Source organism: Hemicordylus capensis, chromosome 6 (assembly GCF_027244095.1).
Source record: "Hemicordylus capensis ecotype Gifberg chromosome 6, rHemCap1.1.pri, whole genome shotgun sequence".
Lineage (NCBI taxonomy): Eukaryota > Metazoa > Chordata > Lepidosauria > Squamata > Cordylidae > Hemicordylus > Hemicordylus capensis.
Genome location: NC_069662.1, coordinates 88,603,457 through 88,623,208, shown reverse-complemented (window position 1 = coordinate 88,623,208; position 19,752 = coordinate 88,603,457). Strand labels below are relative to the sequence as shown.

The 19,752-nt window shown below is 45.6% G+C and overlaps 1 protein-coding gene across 7 annotated transcripts in view; it reads right to left on the bottom strand.

The window, feature by feature from the left end:
- VPS41 (VPS41 subunit of HOPS complex) overlaps positions 1-19,752 on the bottom strand; it is a 167,353-nt gene that overhangs the window by 41,348 nt on the left and 106,253 nt on the right. For all 7 annotated transcript variants that reach the window (XM_053259881.1, XM_053259884.1, XM_053259885.1 and 4 more), the window contains 2 exons: positions 10,859-10,920; positions 9,747-9,828 (listed from right to left, as the gene is read on the bottom strand). In XM_053259881.1, the coding sequence (XP_053115856.1) occupies positions 9,747-9,828; positions 10,859-10,920 (144 nt within the window). The remainder of the gene's footprint in view (positions 1-9,746; positions 9,829-10,858; positions 10,921-19,752) is intronic.

The window sequence follows — 19,752 nt, the reverse complement described above, 5'->3', positions numbered from 1 at the left end:
AAAGCTGTAATGCTGCAACACCTTCACACTCCGGAACAGAATTTAACAGCTCAAAAAGCAGCCGGGGACCACCTGCTGTGAGATCTTAATAATATGCCCCTTTTGGCTCATTGAGTTTGAATAGGAAGACATAAAACTCGGAAAGAAAATGTGTATATGTTATCAAAGAGCATGTGCACAAATGTTTTCTACAGCTCGGGAAGTGACAGTCTTTTAGCTGTATGTTATGGGCAATTTATTATCTTAAATGCTTGCTAACAAACGGTCCCCATTAGAGTACTTGGTTTGCTATGTCAGTGATATATAAGAAGAGGCAGAATTCTTTCCTTTCTCTCCAATCCAATGCACTGCATCCAATGCAATGCACAATCATACAGTAATCTGTTACATTGAAACTTAATTACTTCTTGATCTATGAGTCAAAGGAAGCGCTATAAGCCTTGAGTCACAAGGTCACAGAGACCCACTATGCACTCTCCTTTTTAAAAAAGGTTCTGTTCATGACTGAATAGACCTCTGGGTGGAAGAAGAAACGGAACATGTAGGTGAACACACTTCAATTCAATATGAGTCACCACTGACCTACCTTTAACAACTCTTTTGAGAATCAGATAACTATAGATTTTGCTAAACTTCAGACCTCTAGAACAGCTTTGTAATATTTTATTAACTAGGCTGGTAGGCCTTGTAAAGAAATAGGTAGCACTCAGAGACTGAGCAAAAGGATTATAAGATGGTTTAACAATGAATAAGCTTTTGTGGGTGACAACCCATTTCATCAGATTTGTTACTGATACTGTAAGAACCTGGCCTCTGATGAAATGGGTTGTCACCCACAAAAGCTTATGCAGCATTAGACCTTTTAAGAATTATTTCAGTTAGTCTCCAAGTGCTCTTTATTTACAAATATTTCATAATTTTGTAATAGATTAAATAACTCAAGTCTCAAGTCTTTATTATTATAGTCATTGACCAAAATTTGTAAATACATTTTAAAATAAGGCACAAGAAAAAAGCTAAACAGAGGTATACCAATAGAACAAATCTTATAATACTACAATTGAATATTAACAACTTCTATCTGAATCTTACTACTAATATAACAAAACTTTGCAACCTTAAGGTTCTGGTTAAAACTCTCATTTACTAATATGGTCTTGGCTTCCCTGGTAATGCATGATAGTTTTTAGTTTAAGTGGAAGACTATGGTTAATATCAAACTTCTGCAACTTGAGTTTTCCCGTCAGGAACTTCTCAGGCTAGGACTTGACCAGGCCTGGAGGGCAGTTAAACAGCATACTATGGACATGGAACTTCAGGAGGAAATAGCTAGATTAAAGAATGGGAATTTTCTAGGTAATCAATTGTTTAGATTTAAACCGGCAGAATATCTGGACAACATAACTATCTCCAAATCTAGGCGTTCTTTCACTCTTGCCCACTTTAATGCTTTACCATTAGCAGTCAGGGATGGCAGATATATTATTTAATTAATTAATTAATTAATTAATTAATTTATATACCGCCCTTCCAAAATGGCTCAGGGCGGTTTACAATTAAAACAACTCATAAAACAATGAAAAGCTAAAACAAATTAAAAACAATAAAACAACTAACAATTTAAAAACATTTTAAAACAAAAATTAAACATTGTCCCCAGACCCCAGCTCAAGAAAACACGTAGACTTAGTATAGAAGAAAAGGGCCACAACTTTGTTAACTATTACACAAAGCATGGCAGACTGGAACACCAGGTGATTAATCACCCTTAGAGAACAGTGCGGGCCAATACAAGCAGGTCAGAACTCTGAAATCCTACCCAGCGCCCTACTGGGCGACACACCCTGGCTCGGGAATGGGCAGGTACACTCCACCCAATTCCTTCAAAGCCGACCCCGCCTTCTGTAAGAGAGGATCTGGATACTTCTAGGCATTCGTCCACCCCGGACCACACAGCCCAAAGGTTGGAGAAGTCCTGAAGCAGGGTTCATGGCAATCATTCTCCCGTGCCGCACAGGCTACAAAGGAGCGATTAACCAATCACCCCTTTTACATATTCAAGGGTGCTCACCGATGTTCTAACCCTCAAATTACCACCCCGCCCGCACTGTTCCTGCCATTGTGGCTGACCTAACTCTAATTACGCACCCAGGACACAGAACGGAGTAGGCGAAAAAAAACCCAACAGTGGCCAATGCGTTGGGAGCAAAAAATTCCTACTCGGCCCCTTCAGGCGGCCAGTCGCTAGACCCGCTCTGTACCGGTGGGGAGGGAGGGGAGAGCTCCTTCTCCTGTGGTTGCCTGGTCCCAAATGAAAAGAAAATGAAGAATGAATGAAGAATGAAGAATGGGGCGGGGATCGGCCAATCCTGGCTGAAACCCCGCCCCTTGACCAAAAGGGTCAAACGGAACCCTTCCTGGTCTTTGTGCAGGACAGGCTGGGACAAACTCCCTCCCATCTGCACAAGGCCGGGGGTGTGTGTGTGTTAAGTAATTAAAAACCCTAAATCACATTAAAAATTAAAAAAAAAAATTATTTATTTATTTTTAAAAGCCCTGAAAGGCCAGGCCAAACAAATGTGTTTTAAGGGCCCTCCTGAAGGCCAACAGAGAACTTGAATTACGGATTTCTGCAGGGAGCGCATTCCACAGCTCCGGAGTAGCCACAGAGAAGGCCCGCCTCCGAGTCACCACCAGACGAGCAGGTGGCAACTGGAGACGAACCTCCCCAGATGACCTTAATGTTCGGTGGGAATCGTGCAGAAGAAGGCGCTCTCCAAGGTAACTTGGACCTAAGCCGTTCAGGGCTTTAAAGGTAATCACCAGCACTTTGTATTTTGCCCGGAAACATATTGGCAGCCAGTGTAATTGTTTCAAAATAGGCGTAATATGGTCTCTCCGGGTTACCCCAGAGACCAATCTGGCTGCCGCATTCTGAACTAATTGAAGTTTCTGAACTACATACAAAGGCAGCCCCACATAGAGCACATTGCAATAGTCAAGCCGGGAGGTTACCAGCTGGTGCACCACTGTTTTGAGGTCATCCTCTTCAAGGAATGGGCGCAGCTGTCGAATCAGCCGAAGCTGATAGAAAGCACTCCTGGCCATGGCCTCCACCTGAGAGACCAGGGTGAGGCCTGGGTCCAGGAGTACTCCCAAACTGCGCACCTGCTCCTTCCGGGGAAGTGTAACCCCATCTAGCACAGGGAGCTCTAACTCACTCCTCAGATTCTGAGCCCCCAAAATGAGCACTTCCGTCTTGCTTGGATTCAGCTTCAATTTGTTCTCCCTCATCCAGCCCATTACTGCCTGTAGGCAGGCATTTAAAGAGTGAGTGCCATTTCCTGAAGATGAAAAGGAGAAGTAGATTTGGGTGTCATCAGCATACTGATAACACCCAGCACCAAATCTCCCGATGACTTCACCCAGCAGTTTCATGTAGATATTGAAAAGCATTGGTGACAGAATGGAGCCCTGAGGGACTCCATATAACAGCTCCTGCTTTGAGGAGCGACTGTCACCAAGCTCCACCATCTAGGATCTACCCGAGAGATAGGAACGGAACCACCGCAAAGCGGTGCCCCCTATTCCCAACTCCTCCAGGCGACCCAGAAGGATACCATGGTCGATGGTATCGAACGCCGCCGAGAGATCCAAGAGGACCAACAAAGTCACACTCCCTCCGTTGATTCCCCGGTAAAGGTCATCCATCAGGCCGACCAAGGCTGACTCAACCCCATAGCCAGCTCTAAAGCCAGTTTGGAATGGGTCTAGATAATCAGATTCCTCCAAAACCGCCTGGAGCTGGTCAGCCACCACCCTCTCAATTATCTTGCCCAGCCAGGGGAGATTGGAGATTGGCCTATAACTATCCATCGCTGAGGGACCCAGGGAAGGCTTCTTAAGAAGAGGTCTAACTATTGCCTCCTTCAAACAAGGAGGCACCCTACCCTCCCCCAGAGATGCATTTATGATATTAACCAGTCCATCTCCAACAATCTCTCCACTTGATCGAAGCAGCCAGGTCGGGCAAGGATCCAGAGAACAAGTGGTAGGCCGCACCGCTCCAAGCAGCCTGTCCACGTCATCAAGAGTCACAGATTGAAACTGATCCATCCTAACACTGCAAGAGGGATTGCTGGATACCTCCCTCACGGACCCTGCAGAAACAGTGGAGTCCAAGTCGGCCCGAATACAGGAGATTTTATTCACAAAGAACCCACTAAAGGCGTCACAGCAGAGTGTCTCCGGGAACTGATTTGAGGCAGAAGGAGCAGAAATTATACTCCTCACCACCCGGGATAACTCTGCCGTACGTGAGCCCGCAGACGCAATTCGCGCCAACCAAAAATGTTTTTTTGCCACACGCACCGCCATTGCATAGGTCTTCAAATGGGTTCTATGCTGCATCCTGTCAGATTTGAGCTGAGTTCTCCTCCACCTGTGTTCCAGTCGCCTACCAAGCCGCTTCATCCCCCGCAACTCCTCCGTATACGAGGGGGCCATCTTAGAAGCAGGCCTGGAGGGACGCTTAGGAGCAATAATATCTACTGCCCTGGTGAGTTCTCTATTCCATGTTCCCACCATGGCATCGATAGAATCACCGGCCGCACCAACATCGAACCCCTCCAAGGCCTTTTGGAAACCCGCTGGGTCCAGCAGCCTTTTTGGACGGACCATCCTAATAGGTCCGTCACCCCTGCAGGGGTGGATTGTGTCTGCGATACCAACCTTAACCAGGTAGTGATCCGTCCATGACAATGGGGTAACCAACGGATTCCCCACCCACGGAACACCCCCCTGATCCGAACAGAAGACCAAATCCAGTGTGTGGCCGGCAACATGAGTTGGTTCAAAAATTAATTGGGATAGGCCCATAGTTGTCATGGCCGCTATGAACTCCTGAGCAGCACCAGACAAGCCAGTCCCAAAGTGGATATTGAAGTCCCCCAGCACCAAAAGCCTGGGAGACTCCATCACCAACTCCGCGACCAGCTCCGTCAGCTCAGTTAGGTAGTCAGTTGGGCAGCGGGGTGAACGGTACACCAACAGAATCCCCAATCTATCCCTAGTTCCCAGCCTCAAAAATACACACTCAATATAGGTCAACTGTCTCACAGGGGCCCTGGTAAGGGAGATAGTATTTTTATGGACCACAGCCACTCCACCCCTCCGCCCACTCCCCCTAACCTGCTCCACAACAGAGTAACCTGGAGGAAGAAGCTGAGCCCACACTGGGCCACTCGCTTCCCCCAACCAGGTCTCAGTTATACATGCCAGGTCAGCTCCCTCATCCATGATTAAATCATGAACAATTTCGGTCTTATTTTGAACCGACCTGGCATTACAAAGGAGCAACGTCAGGCTCTGTGAGTAATTGGTGCTGTTCCCCAAGACCTGAGAGTTGTCAGAACAGTCGGAAGTAGAGATAGTCACTAAATTACCAGTTTCTCTTCCCCTGTAATGGCCAGCTGTTCTGCCAGCACCAATTCTTCTATTTCCCACCACTACAGCAATAGCTGCCCCCAGGCTATAGAGGAATTTTGCTCAATATAGAGGAATTTTGCTCAATTTAAGGATATGCCCATGCAGAAGTGGTGCTATAGAAAATACCTTTCGCACAATTTTGTATTGCGAACTTTACAGGGATTATCGTTTAAAACTGATTGCTCCCCTGCTGGCAAAGTTCCCGGGACACTCTGGTGAATTTTACTTAGAGTTTTTATTGTTTAATTGTAGTAAGGAGAACTTTTATAACGTGGCAAGGTTTTGCCATATTGTATGTAAAATTAGTTTGGGTTTTATGTAATGTCTATGTTTGTCTGTCTTTTCTTTTTTGACTGATCTATGATCGTAATAAATTCTATCTTTGCAACCTTAAGCAAATTAGCTGCATTGCTATCTGCTAACAGCAAAATTAAATACTCATTATCAGAGAGCACATGATGTAAAATAAGTTGAGGTGTAATAAATTTGGACCTGATACAGTATTTCTATAAAGCTGACAATACAGCAGAACGTGAGATGTGGTTTCATTTTCTCCCATGCCACATGGACAAACATGGCCTTGGTAAGGAATGCCCTGAAATCTCCCTTGCAAAAATGCTGTATCCATAGCACTGCAATGGGCTATGTCAACGCCCTGCGAAATTTGGGGACAGTGAGCTGAAATAAGTAACTGGCAGGGGAATAATTCACACTTTGTTGTCTCAAAAAAAAAACAAAAAAAACAAAACACCCCACCCTGAGGAATACCACTCCTATCCATCTGTCTTTCCATGTCAAAAATTCTTTTTAATTTAACTCTAGCAGCATCATAACTCAAAGTTTTGATAGCTGCAGGGGAAAAGCCATAATAATGCAGTCACTTTGATTAAATAAGTTTATACATTGATATTCATGGCCACCGGTGGGTGGGTGGAGGGGACCCTTGGCAATATATTACAAATTAAATAATCAAAGATATATTACTATTTCTTAATGAAGCATCAGTTCCCAAATTCTTCCAGCTAGGACTCCTATTTGCAATACGGAGAAAAGTGTATGCATATGCACACAGACAGACACTTTTCCTGTGTGAGATATGACAGATGAATGAACTAGGCATGAGTGAAGGAGAAGAATGGTAACTGTGTGATCCTTCTCTCTCAGAAAAGTAGATGGGAGGAAGGTTGTGATTCAGCCTGTGTGCATGGCAGAGATGAACATGCATATTTCCCATATCACACATGCACGGGGTGAGGTGGTGTATGGAATCACACTCTTCCACCATACACGTATAACTATAAATAGAGATTTATGGAATCTGTCACTGTTTTAAATTGTTTGAATGTTCTAACTTTGGTTTTTGTTTGTGTTGTTTTATTGTAAGCTGCCTAGAGATGTGAGTTTAGCATACACATATGCTAAATAAAAATAATTATTTAATTTATATACTGCTCGACTCCAAAGGCTCTAGGCAGTTCACAAAAATAATCACAATAAAAACAAAAGAAAACAGCAATGAAAAAAAAATTAACATTCACATTCAGAGATGTGAAGCCTGGCTAAAAAAATGCACCTTGAGGGCTCTTTTGAGGGCTGATAAAGATGTTAAACCACAAATGTCTATAGGGAACGCATTCCACAGCCCAGTAGCGACTACAGAGAAGGCCTGCTCCCCAGTCACTGCCAGATGAGCTGGCGGCAGCCAGAGATGGACCTCTCTCGATTATCTTAATGTGCAGTGGGGATCATGCAGAAGAAGGCACTCTCCCAAGTAGCCCGGCCATAAGCTGTTTAGGGCTTTAAAAGGTAATTACCAGCACTTTGTATTCTGCCCAGAAATCTATTGGTAGCTAATGCAGTTGCTTTAAAACAGGCATAATATGGTCTCTCTGAGACACCCCAGAGACCAATCCAGCCACTACATTTTGAACCAACTGAAGTTTCCTAACTACATACAAAGGCAGCCCCACATGGAGCACATTGCAATAATGAAGCCTAGAGGTTACCAGAGAGTGCTCCACAGATCTGAGATGACTATCTTCAAGGAATGAATGCAGCTGTTGTATCAATCGATGCTGATAGAAAGCACTCCTGGCCATAGCCTCAACCTGAGAAACCAGAGTAAGGCCTGGGTCCAGAAGTACTCCCAAGCTATGTACCTGTTGCTTTACGGGGAGTGCAACCTCATCCAGAACAGGAAGATCTATCACATCCCTCAAAATATGACCTCTTACCATGAGTACCTCCGTCTTGCTTGGATTCAGCTTCAATTTATTATCCCTCATCCAGACCACTACTGCCTGTAGGCAGGTATTTAGCGGGGCTATTCCATTTCCTGATGACGATATTATGGATAAATAGATTTGGGTGTCATCAGCATATTGATAACACCACGATCCAAATCTCCTGATGATCTCACCCAGTGGTTTCATGTAGATGTTAAAAAGCATAGGAGATAGGATGGACCCCTGAGGGAAACCATACAATAGCTCTCATTTCATAGAGCATCTATCACTGAGCGACACCATCTGGAATCTACTGGAGAGACAGGAATGGAACCACTGCAAAGTAGTGCCACCTATTTCCAAATCCCCCAGGTGATCCAGAAGAATACTATGGTCTATAGCAGTGTTCCCTCTAACAGGGATTCCCAGATGTTGTTGACTACAATTCCCATAATCCCCCAAAGCCAAAGCCATTACAGCTGGGGATTCTGGGATTTGTAGTCAACAGCATCTGGGAATCCCTGTTAGATGGAACACTGGTCGATAGTATCGAAAGCCGCAAAAAGGTCCAAAAGAAACAACAGAGTCACATTCCCTCTGTTCATTTCTTGGTAGAAATCATCCATCAGGCCGACCAAGGCTATCTCCACCCCATAGCCTGCTCTGAAGTCAATTTGAAATGGATCTAGATAATCAGTATCATCCAAAACTGCCCGGAGTTGCACGACCCTCTCAATTATCTTTCCCACCGGAGCTTGGAGACTGGCCTCTAATTATTCATCACTGAGGGCTCTAAAGCAGGCTTCTTAAGCAAAGGTGTCTCACAATTGCCTCCTTCAAATATGGAAGCATCCTGCCCTTCCTCAGTGAGGCATTTATGATGGCATTGCTATCACAGCCACTTCATACCCACACCCCCTTCCCCATACCTGCTCCACCACAGAGTACCTAGTAGGAAGGAGCTGAGCCCATACTGGGGCCCTATTCCCCCACCTATACCAGAGCCCCGACACATAGCTGTAAGTAGCTGGGCAATAAGAGAGAGCCTGGCACTATAGGGAAAGAGTCCAAGACAAAGCAAACAATCAATCAATATAGGCCTCAACCCTCAGTCAATGGCCGCTACCCTGTGAAGGCTGCCGCCAAAGGCTGAATCCCCGTTGCCGCCCTTCCTTTAAGGGCAAGGAGTTGGGAAAACCCCACCCACGGTGCCTGCCATTCACCTATGGGGCTGGGTTGGCTCAGCTGCCTGATATCTGGGCAAATTAAGGAGGGCAGAGCAGTCAAGGAGCTGCCAAGGAGGAAGGGGGTGGGGGAGGAAGCCTCAAGCAAAGCAAAGCCTGCAGCCAAACCTCCCCACCCAGAAGGGAAAGGGGGAGAGATCGAACAAGTACACACGTCCCAACATCTCATTCACCTTCAAAGTGCCTCCTAGCCTCCTATTTATTAAACAACAGCAGCAACAACCAGCCCATGGATAGGAGACCATATTAATTGGCCCCCATTAATAAGACTATGCAGTAGGCATGTGCCTGAAATGTTTCGGAGGCCATTATGAAGGCCTCCAAAACTTTTTGGTGCTGGGGGCGGTTTCGGCGCCGGCGGGAGTAGCGCTCTAAGGGCGGGAGAGGGTGTACTCACCCCTCCTGCCAAATTTCCCCCACCGGCGCGTTGTTTTTTTTAAGCCCCTTGGGGCGGCAGTGTTCCTCCCTGCTGCCCCGTTTTACCCGTTGGCCTGAAGTGGCCGGAAGTTGCGGGTGCATGTGCGCCTGTTGCGTGCGCGCGCGCACGACGGGCGCATGCGCACTCGCGACTTCTGGCCACTTCCGGCCGACGGGGAAAATGGGGCGGCAGGGAAGAACGCTGCTGCCCTGAGGGGCTTTAAAAAACCAACGTGCCGGCGGGGGAAATGCGGCGGGAGGGGTGAGTACACCCTCCCCCGCCCTTAAAGCGCTACCCCTGCCGGCGTCGAAGATTTCCGTGCACATCCCTACTATGCAGACAAATTTACTGGGAAAAAATGAACCAACCTACCTTCAGTTGTCCAATTTCTTTAAACTTATGTACTTCAAATTCCCAGAGATCTGTGTTCTTGCCAAGTATTTTCTGGCATTTTCTGATTACAAAAGGTGGTATACAGAAAAAAGAAACATTAACAAACCAAATTGTCACTGTAAAAGCACTTTCCTTCTATACACACCAGCAATAGTCCACGAGCCAGGCCTACAAACCAGGGCCATCAATACCATCTCAGGGGACAAATGCTCATAGTGATTTTTGGCAATATCTATCTGACTAAAGATGGAAAATAGCCAATAGCATTGCTGCACCTACAGATTTCTCTGTGTTATTACCCCTTCTTTATCCCTACCCCCCCCCCCAAATGATTAGGGTAAGACTGCAGTCATTATTGCACAGAGGAGAGGGTTAGGGCAACACTGGCCAAATTGTTGTACTCTCTACATGGAGTAACCTTTGAAGGACATTCCTAATTGTCATTTCCATTCCTCTGATGAGATCAATAAAATTTTATAGTTGTTTCTGTGTTTTGAATACTTTGAAAACATCAAGGCAAATTTGGCCATCGCAGGCCCAATGGACAGGATAATAAAAGCATGACAACACACTGATAGAACTGCAATGATATCCTCTATTTTCCAGCTCTAGGGGTGCAGGCCTTATCAAAAATCACAATGAGCATTCATTCCCCTCAGATGGCAGTGACCACCCCAGCTGGCTCATGTATGTGTAATCAGACGTGTAATCAATTAAAAGTTATTTGGAATCATTTTTGTACTGTTTCTTATTCTGGCTAAGGTCATTTTTTACAACATACACTCAGTGACCACAATCCGGAGGCCAATAAGCCCATGGGTTCCATTGGCTTACCACAGTGCAAGGAACTCTGAGTATTCACGCAGCAAAGAACAAAAGAGTGGTCTCCACAAGCAGGATGGCTGAGTACACTGGCCTTTATTCATTGTTTTGTATGCAAACTGCACATTAGCATAATGCAAATTATTATTATTATTATTATTATTATTATTATTTCAATTTTTAATATCACAAGGTTACCCAGAAATCAATACAAATGGAACACATAGCAGGATACACACTGATAAACATCAACCAACTAAAAATATTACCGTGCTGCCTGGTCATATTCTCCAATATCCATTAGATGGCTTATGTAGGCTAAACCTATGTCCTGAGGTGGGGGGGAAAGCATAGTTAGTTAAAAGTCAGTCTATATTTTACAACGATCCTTTATCGGTCAAGTGTGTGGCTACCAAAACACCTTCAACACCTGCATTTGTATTCAAGTGACTAAAATTAGATTAAATACTGGTACTTAATTTATTGAGGTATCCTTTCCTTTCCTATTTAGAATATAAATACAATGAATATTTATGTACAGCTTCTCAACAGAAGTTCCCAAAGCGGTTTACATAGATATAAACTATCAACCACAAGCTTGTTTATATATTATCAAACACTAACCTAAAAGGACTGTAAAAATTATTATTTCCTAAATTAACAATGGGAAAAGTCCTCTGCTTTCTCCTCTGATGAAAGAAAACAAACCCACAATGTAATCCATGAAGATCATGGACTACTTTAAGTTAACACCTACATATTAACATGTGGGAAGGTTTAGTGTTACTGTCCTGAAAACCTAATAACTGACAATTGTAATGGCACCAACATTCAAGTGGAATTATTGCAGGTCACTGTGGATAACAATCATATCAACTCCTGCAAAGAGAAGTTTTGGGTTTTCACCTCAAGTATCAACATGCTCGGAACAAATCCTAATGGCTGGTTCAAAAAACTTTAGAGGGAAAATGTATTCGAGACATAATATACTCTACCTGTGAGATGCACATCAAATAGTTGGAGCATGGATGAAAACAAAGCCATAAAAATGGGCTGTACTTGAGTAGGTTGGTGAGTTTCATCCTCTGGGACACTTGCCCATGTTCAATGCCTCACTGGGATCCTCCTCCCTTCCTTCCTATGAAAATGTGGAGCTGCCTTATACCGAGTAAGACCATTGTCTATCTATGTCAGTACTGGTTACTCTGCCTGGCAACAAGCTCTCTAGAGATCTCTATCAGCCCTGCTTGAAAAGGACAGTGATTGGACCTGGGACCTTCTACAAGAAAAGCATGAAACCTACCACTGACCTATGGTCCCTGCTTCAGTTCTATCCAGCTGTAGCCAATCCTTTTGGCATCATCATCATCATCTCAAGAGTGCATACCAAGGACCAGGCATTCTACATAAAACACAGACTCTGCTTTCAGGCTTACAATCTTACAAGGCTAGAAGGCATATAAGGGATTGGGAGTGGAGGAAAAAGGTAGAAGTGTGAGATCAATTAGAAAATACTTATGTGAAAAGGTGAATTATCAGGTGCTGAAATACATCAATGGGAAGAGAGACAGGAGGTAAAAGAAGTCCAGCAATTAAGAGAGTGCAGAACTGGGTAACAGAAGACTGGATCTTGGGTTTAGAGAAGACAAGGTTACATAGGAACTAAGAGTTTGAAGGGGCACAGACAGAGAAATGAGCAGATAGGTAAGTGAGAGCAAAAGAATGATGACATCTTAAAATGTAGACAGGAAAGAAGAAGAAAAAGCAAGCCAATGCAGAGAACAGAGGGGCAACATGATTACAGTGATGAGCAGAATGGATTAGGCAAACTGGAGAATTCAATCATGTTAAGAGGTTTAAGGCAAAAGCCAGGAAGGCCAAGCAAAACAATGTGGCAAAGGGCAATGCAAAAGATAATAAGAAAATGAACTTGGTTGCATCAAGAGAAATCATTTCATATATTACAAAGGATTTTACAATTAAGTGGGTATATATGGGGAGAAAGGAAGAGAAGAATCACTGAGATGAGTTTGAAAAGTGCCTGTGAGTCTGCCAGACAGAATTACTGTATACATTTATGTATACATGCACACAGATTACAGTACACATTTAATGGATAAATAGAATAAGCTGAACAGTGGAAGAGACAGTAGAATTATTAGCAGAAGAGGAAGAAAAATGGAGAGATCAAGAAGAATGAGGGGAAGGGACACGGAACATTGGTCACTTACTATGAAGTCATCTTCTATCCATTGAAGTTAAAGACATCTCTAAGTAGGTTATCCTACCCACGTGCTCCTAGGCAGGATTATGTTAATTAGCTAAACTGAATGCCTATATAGCCTGGGGAAGATAACCCCGCCCCAATTCTTTCAGGCCTCAAGGTGTAAGGATAGCTCAACAGGAGGAAATAAAGAGAAATATAAACAATATAGGAAAATGGAACTGTATACAGAGAGGGAGGAAGACCGTAGACTCCTGTGTTGTCTGAGAGGTTGAAGACTTGCTGATGAAGGTAATTCTTGGACTGGGTACAAGTGTTCCCTCTAACAGGGATCCCTAGATGTTGACGACTACAACTCCCAGAATCCCCAGCCAAAGGTGATTGCAGCTAGCGAGGCTGGGAGTTGTAGTGAGCAACATCTGGGAATCCCTGTTAGAGGGAACAGTGCTGGGTACCTGTCACCTCATGGTGGAAAACTCTGGTCGAAGCAAGGTAGGAACTGGGAGTAGGTGGAGGCACTGACTGGGTGGGCCTAGATGTCCTTGACTCCAGCAGCCGAAAGAAGCCTTCACGGTAAGTGACCAATGCTCTGTTCTCATCTGCTGGGGTCAAGGTTATCTCCAAGTGCGACTTACCACAGCCCAATAATGTCTCCGGGTGGAAGTGCCCCCCCTACTCCTGGGACAGCACCTGCTGAAGTACATGCCTTACAAAGATGGCCTGTGCCAATACATGGGTGTCCATCCTGTAATGCTTGATGAAGGTGGATGGGTTTTTCCAAGTGTCTGCTTTGCAGATCTCGTGCACTGGAGCCATTGTTGAGAATGCTGCTGTGGCAGCTGCCACCCAGATGGAATGGGCTAGGATGTGTCTCAGAGGTGCTGTATTTTATAGGCCATAGTGATGTAAGCCTGGATCCATCTAGCTATTGTGGACAGAGAGACCGCCTTGCCCATCGATCCGGGAAGAATTGAGAAAGAGAGAGTGTCTGCAGTCCGGAAGGAAGCCGATCTTTTTATATATCTTGAGGCAACGGTGAATGTTGAGCATGAACCGACGCGTGTGTGGGTCATGGGCAGAATGAAGGCAGGATGATATCTTGTGAAGTGTGGAAGGCTGAAGAGACTTTAGGTCTGAAAAAGGGGCTGAACCGTTTCTTGGGAGAAAACGCAGTAGGACCGGTGGACGGACAAGGCTTGGTTCTGAGACTCGTCGAGCAGATGTGACAGCTATAAGAAAAACCGAATTAAAGGGAAAGATATGCAATGGAATAGAGCAGATGGGCTCAAATGGAGGGGCCTGTAGGGCCTTCAGGACTGTATGTAGATCCCAAGTAGGGAAGAAATGGACCATAGGCGAGGATAAAAAGATTGCGCTGCCAAAAAACCCACAAAAAACATGTGAGGTGCGAATGAGCCAGTGTAGACCCCTGCAAAAGGCCAGGTATCAGTTCAATTAGTGATGCTGTCTAATGCTTGAGGGTGTTAGGTCAGAGCCCCTTGTCTAGTCCAACCTGCAGGAACAGGTGATGTAGGGATGCATTGCCCTGGGGAATAGAGTGACGAGCGCACCAGTGGAGGATCGCTCTCCAAGTGTATTGATAAATTTTCTGCATGGAAGCTTGGCTGAAGGCCATCAGAGTGTCCAAGACCTTTGGTGAGTAACCATGCTGACCTAACAGTTGCCATTCTGTCACAACATGGCTAGCTGTAACCAGCCGGGGTTTGGATGTTGAACTGGTCCTTGGGTTAGAAGGTCTGGAGTCACAGGGAGCATCCATGGTTCCATTGTGGCCAGATGAAGTAACTCCACGAACCAGGGCCTTCTGGGCCAGAACAGGGCCAAAAGGATCACCTGCGCTCTGAGGAGGCAGATTCTCCAGAGCACTCTGGTGAGGAATGGAGTGGGAGGCAAAGCATACAGCAGACTCTGGGGCATCGGCAATAGGGCATTGGCGTCTGTAGCTTCCTTGTAATGGAACCTGGAAATGAATTTTGGTAGCTGAGTGTGTGGAGTGGTGAACAGGTCCATCACCGGCATCCCCAAAAGTTGTGCGATTTGTCTGAATGTCCTCTGGTTCAGTGTCCACTCCCCCAGCATGAGGTCCTCCCTGCTCAGCCAGTCCACCAGGGAGTTCAGGTCTCCTTTCATGTGGTGAGCCGGTCCATCGTCTCCTGGTCAGTCCACCGTCCCTGAGCTGAGAATTGTAAGCAGTGTGCTCCCCAGTCCCTGTTGCTGGCATCTGTTGTCATTGTGACCTAGGAGTGGGGTTTTCTTCCTGTGATGTTTTGATGGGACAGCCACCATTTGAGAGATTGGTAAAGTGGATTGTCGAGATGGGTATGTTGTATTTCTTTGCAATGGTGCATTGGTGTGGCAGGAGGAATCATTGTAGTGGCCAGAGGTGCAGCCTGGCCCATGGAACTGAGTTCAGTGCTGCTATCATGAGGCCCAGTAAGCGTGCCAGTGATAGGACTGGAACCGCTGGTGTGGCGAGTGCTGCTCTGATCTCTGCAGTTAGCATTAGTTTTCTGTCCAGCAGAAGGAAATCATCCTGGGTGGTGTTGATAGTCACCTCCAGGTACTGGATTTGATGTGATGGGGTCTGTTAGCTCTTTTCTGAGATGATTAAGAATCCGTGGTCCTGTAGGGCTTATAGGTAGTTCTTGAGATCGCTCTTGGCTAATTGCAATGTTGACGATCGGAGGAGCAGTTAGTCTAAATAGGCTAAGATCCAGATTCTCCTTAGCCACTGGTGCGCAATGAGCGGGGCGAGTATCTTCGTAAAAACCCTTGGCACAAGTGAAAGGCTGAAGGGGATTGCTGTGTGCTGGTAGTGTATTCCGTTGTATTTAAAACTAAGGAGGAGCATGCTGGTCGGGTGTATGGGTATGTGCAGGTATGCTTCTTTAAAGTCTATTGCCAGATAGTCTGCATGGTGATGGGCCTCCACTATGGAGCATAGAGACTCCATTCTGAACCTGACCTGCTTGACCCATTTGTTCAAGACTATAAGGTCTAGTACAGCTCTTTTTGACCTGTCCTTTTTGGGAACGGTAAACAAGGTAGAATAGCCCAACACCTGTTGGGGGGTGGGACCAGCTCTGTGGCTCCTATTTCCATGATATGTTGGATCTTTGAAGGTCTAGATGTTTTCTAAAAGAGTGAGAGCAGGAGGTGGGTAGGAAAGAGTTGGTTGGTTTGGTGTCTAATTCTATCTTGTAACTCCTTTGTATGTGGTGGAGCTCTCCCAGGCATGGAAGTATGAAGAGAGGTATCCCCACAACCTGGGAAGCCCCGAGTCAGGCCTGCTTATTCTGCTTGGCTGATTCAGAGAAGTGTAGATGGTTCTGGTAGGGAATTTTGGAAGGCAGGCGCTGGCAATTCCAGCCCCGTCTTTGCGGTCTAAATTATCTGTGTCTGCCCCTGAAGGGGGGGGTGTCTTGGGGTACGAAAGGACAGGAACGGATTCCTGTTGAACCTTTCAGGGTTTTTTTTAGGTGCAGGTGGCATGGTTTCTCTTTTATCTTTAGATTCCACCAAAATGGCCTTGAGGGCCTCTTCTCCTAAGAGCTTGGCCCCATTGTAAAGCTCAGCTGATAAAAATTAGTCTTAGAAGCGGCATCCACCTGTCAGCTCTTAAGCCAGAGGTGTCTTCTGCCCACCGCTGATGCGGCCTAGGCTCTGGAGGCAAACCTGATTGAATCTAGGGTGGCATCAGCTATGAAGGCCTGGGCCTTTTGTATCTTAACTTGATTGATTGATTGCCGTCAAGTTGGTGTTGACTCTTAGTGACCACAAAGATAGATTCTCTCAAGGATGATCTGTCTTCAACTTGGCCTTTAAGGTTGCTCAGTGGTGCATTCATTGTTGTTGTAATCGAGTCCATCCACCTTGCTGCTGGTCGTCCTCTTTCCTTCAACTTTTCCCAGCATTATGAACTTCTCAAGGGAGCTGGGTTTTCGCATAATGTGTCAGAAGTATGATAGTTTGAACCTGGTCATTAACTAGCTGTTGTCTAAGTCTGGTGGGGTCAGGCAGAGAGGTCCTGTAATAGATCATCCACCCAGATGAGTGCCAGTCTGGCTACCATGGAGGCTGAGGCAGAGGTCCTGGTTGCCAGGGAGGTATTATCATGTGTCTTTTAAAATGCAATTTCTGCCTTTTTGTTAGCAGGATCTTTAAGGGGCACCTTAAAGATCCTGGGAAACAAGGAGCCTGAAACCAGTTGTACGACTGGTCCATCAGTGTGCATGGGGGGCAGGGCCTTAAGCAAGTCTGATGTTTCCTGCTGGAACGAATAGAACTTGTTTGCCACTGTGAGAGCCTTTCTATTTGCCACCGGCTGGAGCCACTCATGCTTAATAGCTTCAGTAAATGGAGGTAGCATGGGAAGAAGCATATCCTTGCTTCTTGGTTTAGGAAACACCAAGTCCCCACCTAGAGGATTGAGGTGATTCAGATGGTAGTTTAGGTTGCAAACCAAGTGTAGCAATAGTTCTAGACAGTAAGGGGTTAAAGTTCTCTGGTAAGAACTGGTGTTGATAGGCAGAGGTAGAATCAGGGTCCTCTGCTGGAGACCATTCACCCTCTTCCCTATTAGGGTTAGTGTCTGGGTCAGGATTAGTTCCATCCCCCCATCTGGAGTAGCCTCTGGGTCTGCTTCCAAATCAATAACAGGATTGGAGGGGTTGGGAGGTCTAACTGGCCTCATTGGGTGAGTAGGTTCCGTGGGTGGGTCATCTGAATCGGGGCCAGAGTGTTCTGAAGAGTGAGGTTCCCTGGTTTTACATTTTGAACCCTTTGAAGTGCCAGATTTATATTTATTTGATTTATAACCTACAGTATGTTTCCTTTTCCTTTTTTTTTTTTTTTTTAAGTTCAGGGGTAGAGGTAACAGATGAGGAAGAGGGATTCCTCCTGTGGATTTTTTTTGGTTTGGGGCTCTTTTTGGAGGTGTTTTAAAGGATTGGGTGGATTCAGCAATTGCAGATTGAAACCAATCCTGCCATTCTGAAGGCATGCATCTGGGCAATGAGGCAGAGGCGGGTTGTGGTTTGCCTGTACCAGAAGGCCCCGCGGGAGGATGAGATCACTCAATTGGGTTAGATCTCACCGGGTCTTGCGAGTCGTTTGAAACGGATTTGTCTTCCCTCTTGACCCTCTGGGGCTCAGTCTGCCCAGTCGTTGCAGAGATGGGGCTGTGCGAGGGCTGCTCAGTTGGCTGTGCGGTTGGATCCACCATGGCCTCTTCAATAGGAATGGTGGGAGAAGCTTGTTTTTCCACCATGGCCCTTAGTTCCCTTGTGGTATGGGGTGGGTGCTTCAGTTTTGCATCCGTGGCTTGGCTGAGCCTTAGGGAGAGCAGTGACGGCATCTGCAAGCCCTCTCTCCTTTGTGACTCTCCGCCTGTGTCTGTGTTGTGCTGGGCAGCTCTGCTGAGCATTTCGTGGTCCAAGGGCAGGAAATCACGCATTGTGGTGTCCTGGGCTTGGCCCGGCGGCAGCAGAGCAGCCAGTGTTGCTTGGGCAGGCGGAGGTGATCCAGGAGCCCTTGTAGTAGAGGGAAAACCCTTGTGTTCCTTACCTTGGGGGACCAAAACTATCCAAGTTTTCCCTGTGTGCTCCATGTGAGTAACGGGAGGGAACGAGGGAGGAAGAAGGAAGGCTCAGAAGGAGATGAGATAGAGGGGTTTTTTTTTAAGGTTTAGAGTAGATAAACGAGAATAGACACTGAAAAGAGGAAGAAGTAAAATGGAATGGCAAGAATATTGAGCTGGAGAGAGAGAAGCTGCCTGCAGGACTGGAAGAACTGGGGCGAGGTTATTCCCCCCCAGGCTATATAGGTGTTAAAGTTAGCTAATTAACATAGTCCTGCCTAGGAGCACGTGAGGAGGATAACCCACTTAGCAATAGCAATAGCACTTACATTTATATACCGCTCTATAGCCGGAGCTCTCTAAGCGGTTTACAATGATTTAGCATATTGCCCCCAACATTCTGGGTACTCATTTTACCGACCTCGGAAGGGTGGAAGGCTGAGTCAACCTTGAGCCCCTGGTCAGGATCAAACTTGTAACCTTCTGGTTACAGGGCAGCAGTTTTACCATTGCGCCACCAGGGGCTCATTACACTTAGAGATGTCCTTGACCCCAGCAGCTTAGAAAGTCCAGTTTTATCAGAATTCAGTTTTAAGAAACAAGAAGTAATTTAATGATTATTTGTACCATTCTCCAAATCTAGCACTCAGTTGTGTTTTCACATAGTAACTGTGCCAATTGTTGTTCCCATCTTTCCTCGGATCCAGGCATGCTAAGCATGACAGACTATGCTACGTGCTGGTGGTATTTGTTATGCAAATTGATCTGAAATCTGAGTGAGCATTGGTGAAATGGCCACAGATTTCAAGGGATCAGCCAATCCTCTCCCTGATCTTGTTCACAGTGAGAATTACATTGTGACTTTCCATGCACCCACTGAGCACAACATGTTCTGCTTCCAGCATTTCTGGATATATATGCATGGGCATGTTTGAAGATGCACAGAGGCCCAAATCAAGTAATCAACTCACAGATTTGAAGTGGGCTATCGTGCTGTTCAGTATTGGATTTTATGACTGGACTTACTATTTTGGACTACTATTTTATGACTGGACTTACTATTCAAATATTCTACCATGTCACATGGGCCATGTGTAGATGTTTATTAATTTTGGATGTGGAACAAGTGCATCTGGTTATAAGGTATGGAGACATTATTTAATCCCCCACCCATCATGGATAGAGACACGAAAGGGAGTGTACCAGCTGAACCAGGCTAAAAGAACAGCTTGTTTCCCAAAGCATGTCTTACACACTTAAGGGAGAAGTAGCATTTGGAGAATTTCTCTCCCAGGTGGCAGGTTCCCAAAACACAGTCTATTGCTTTTCTTGCACTCTCA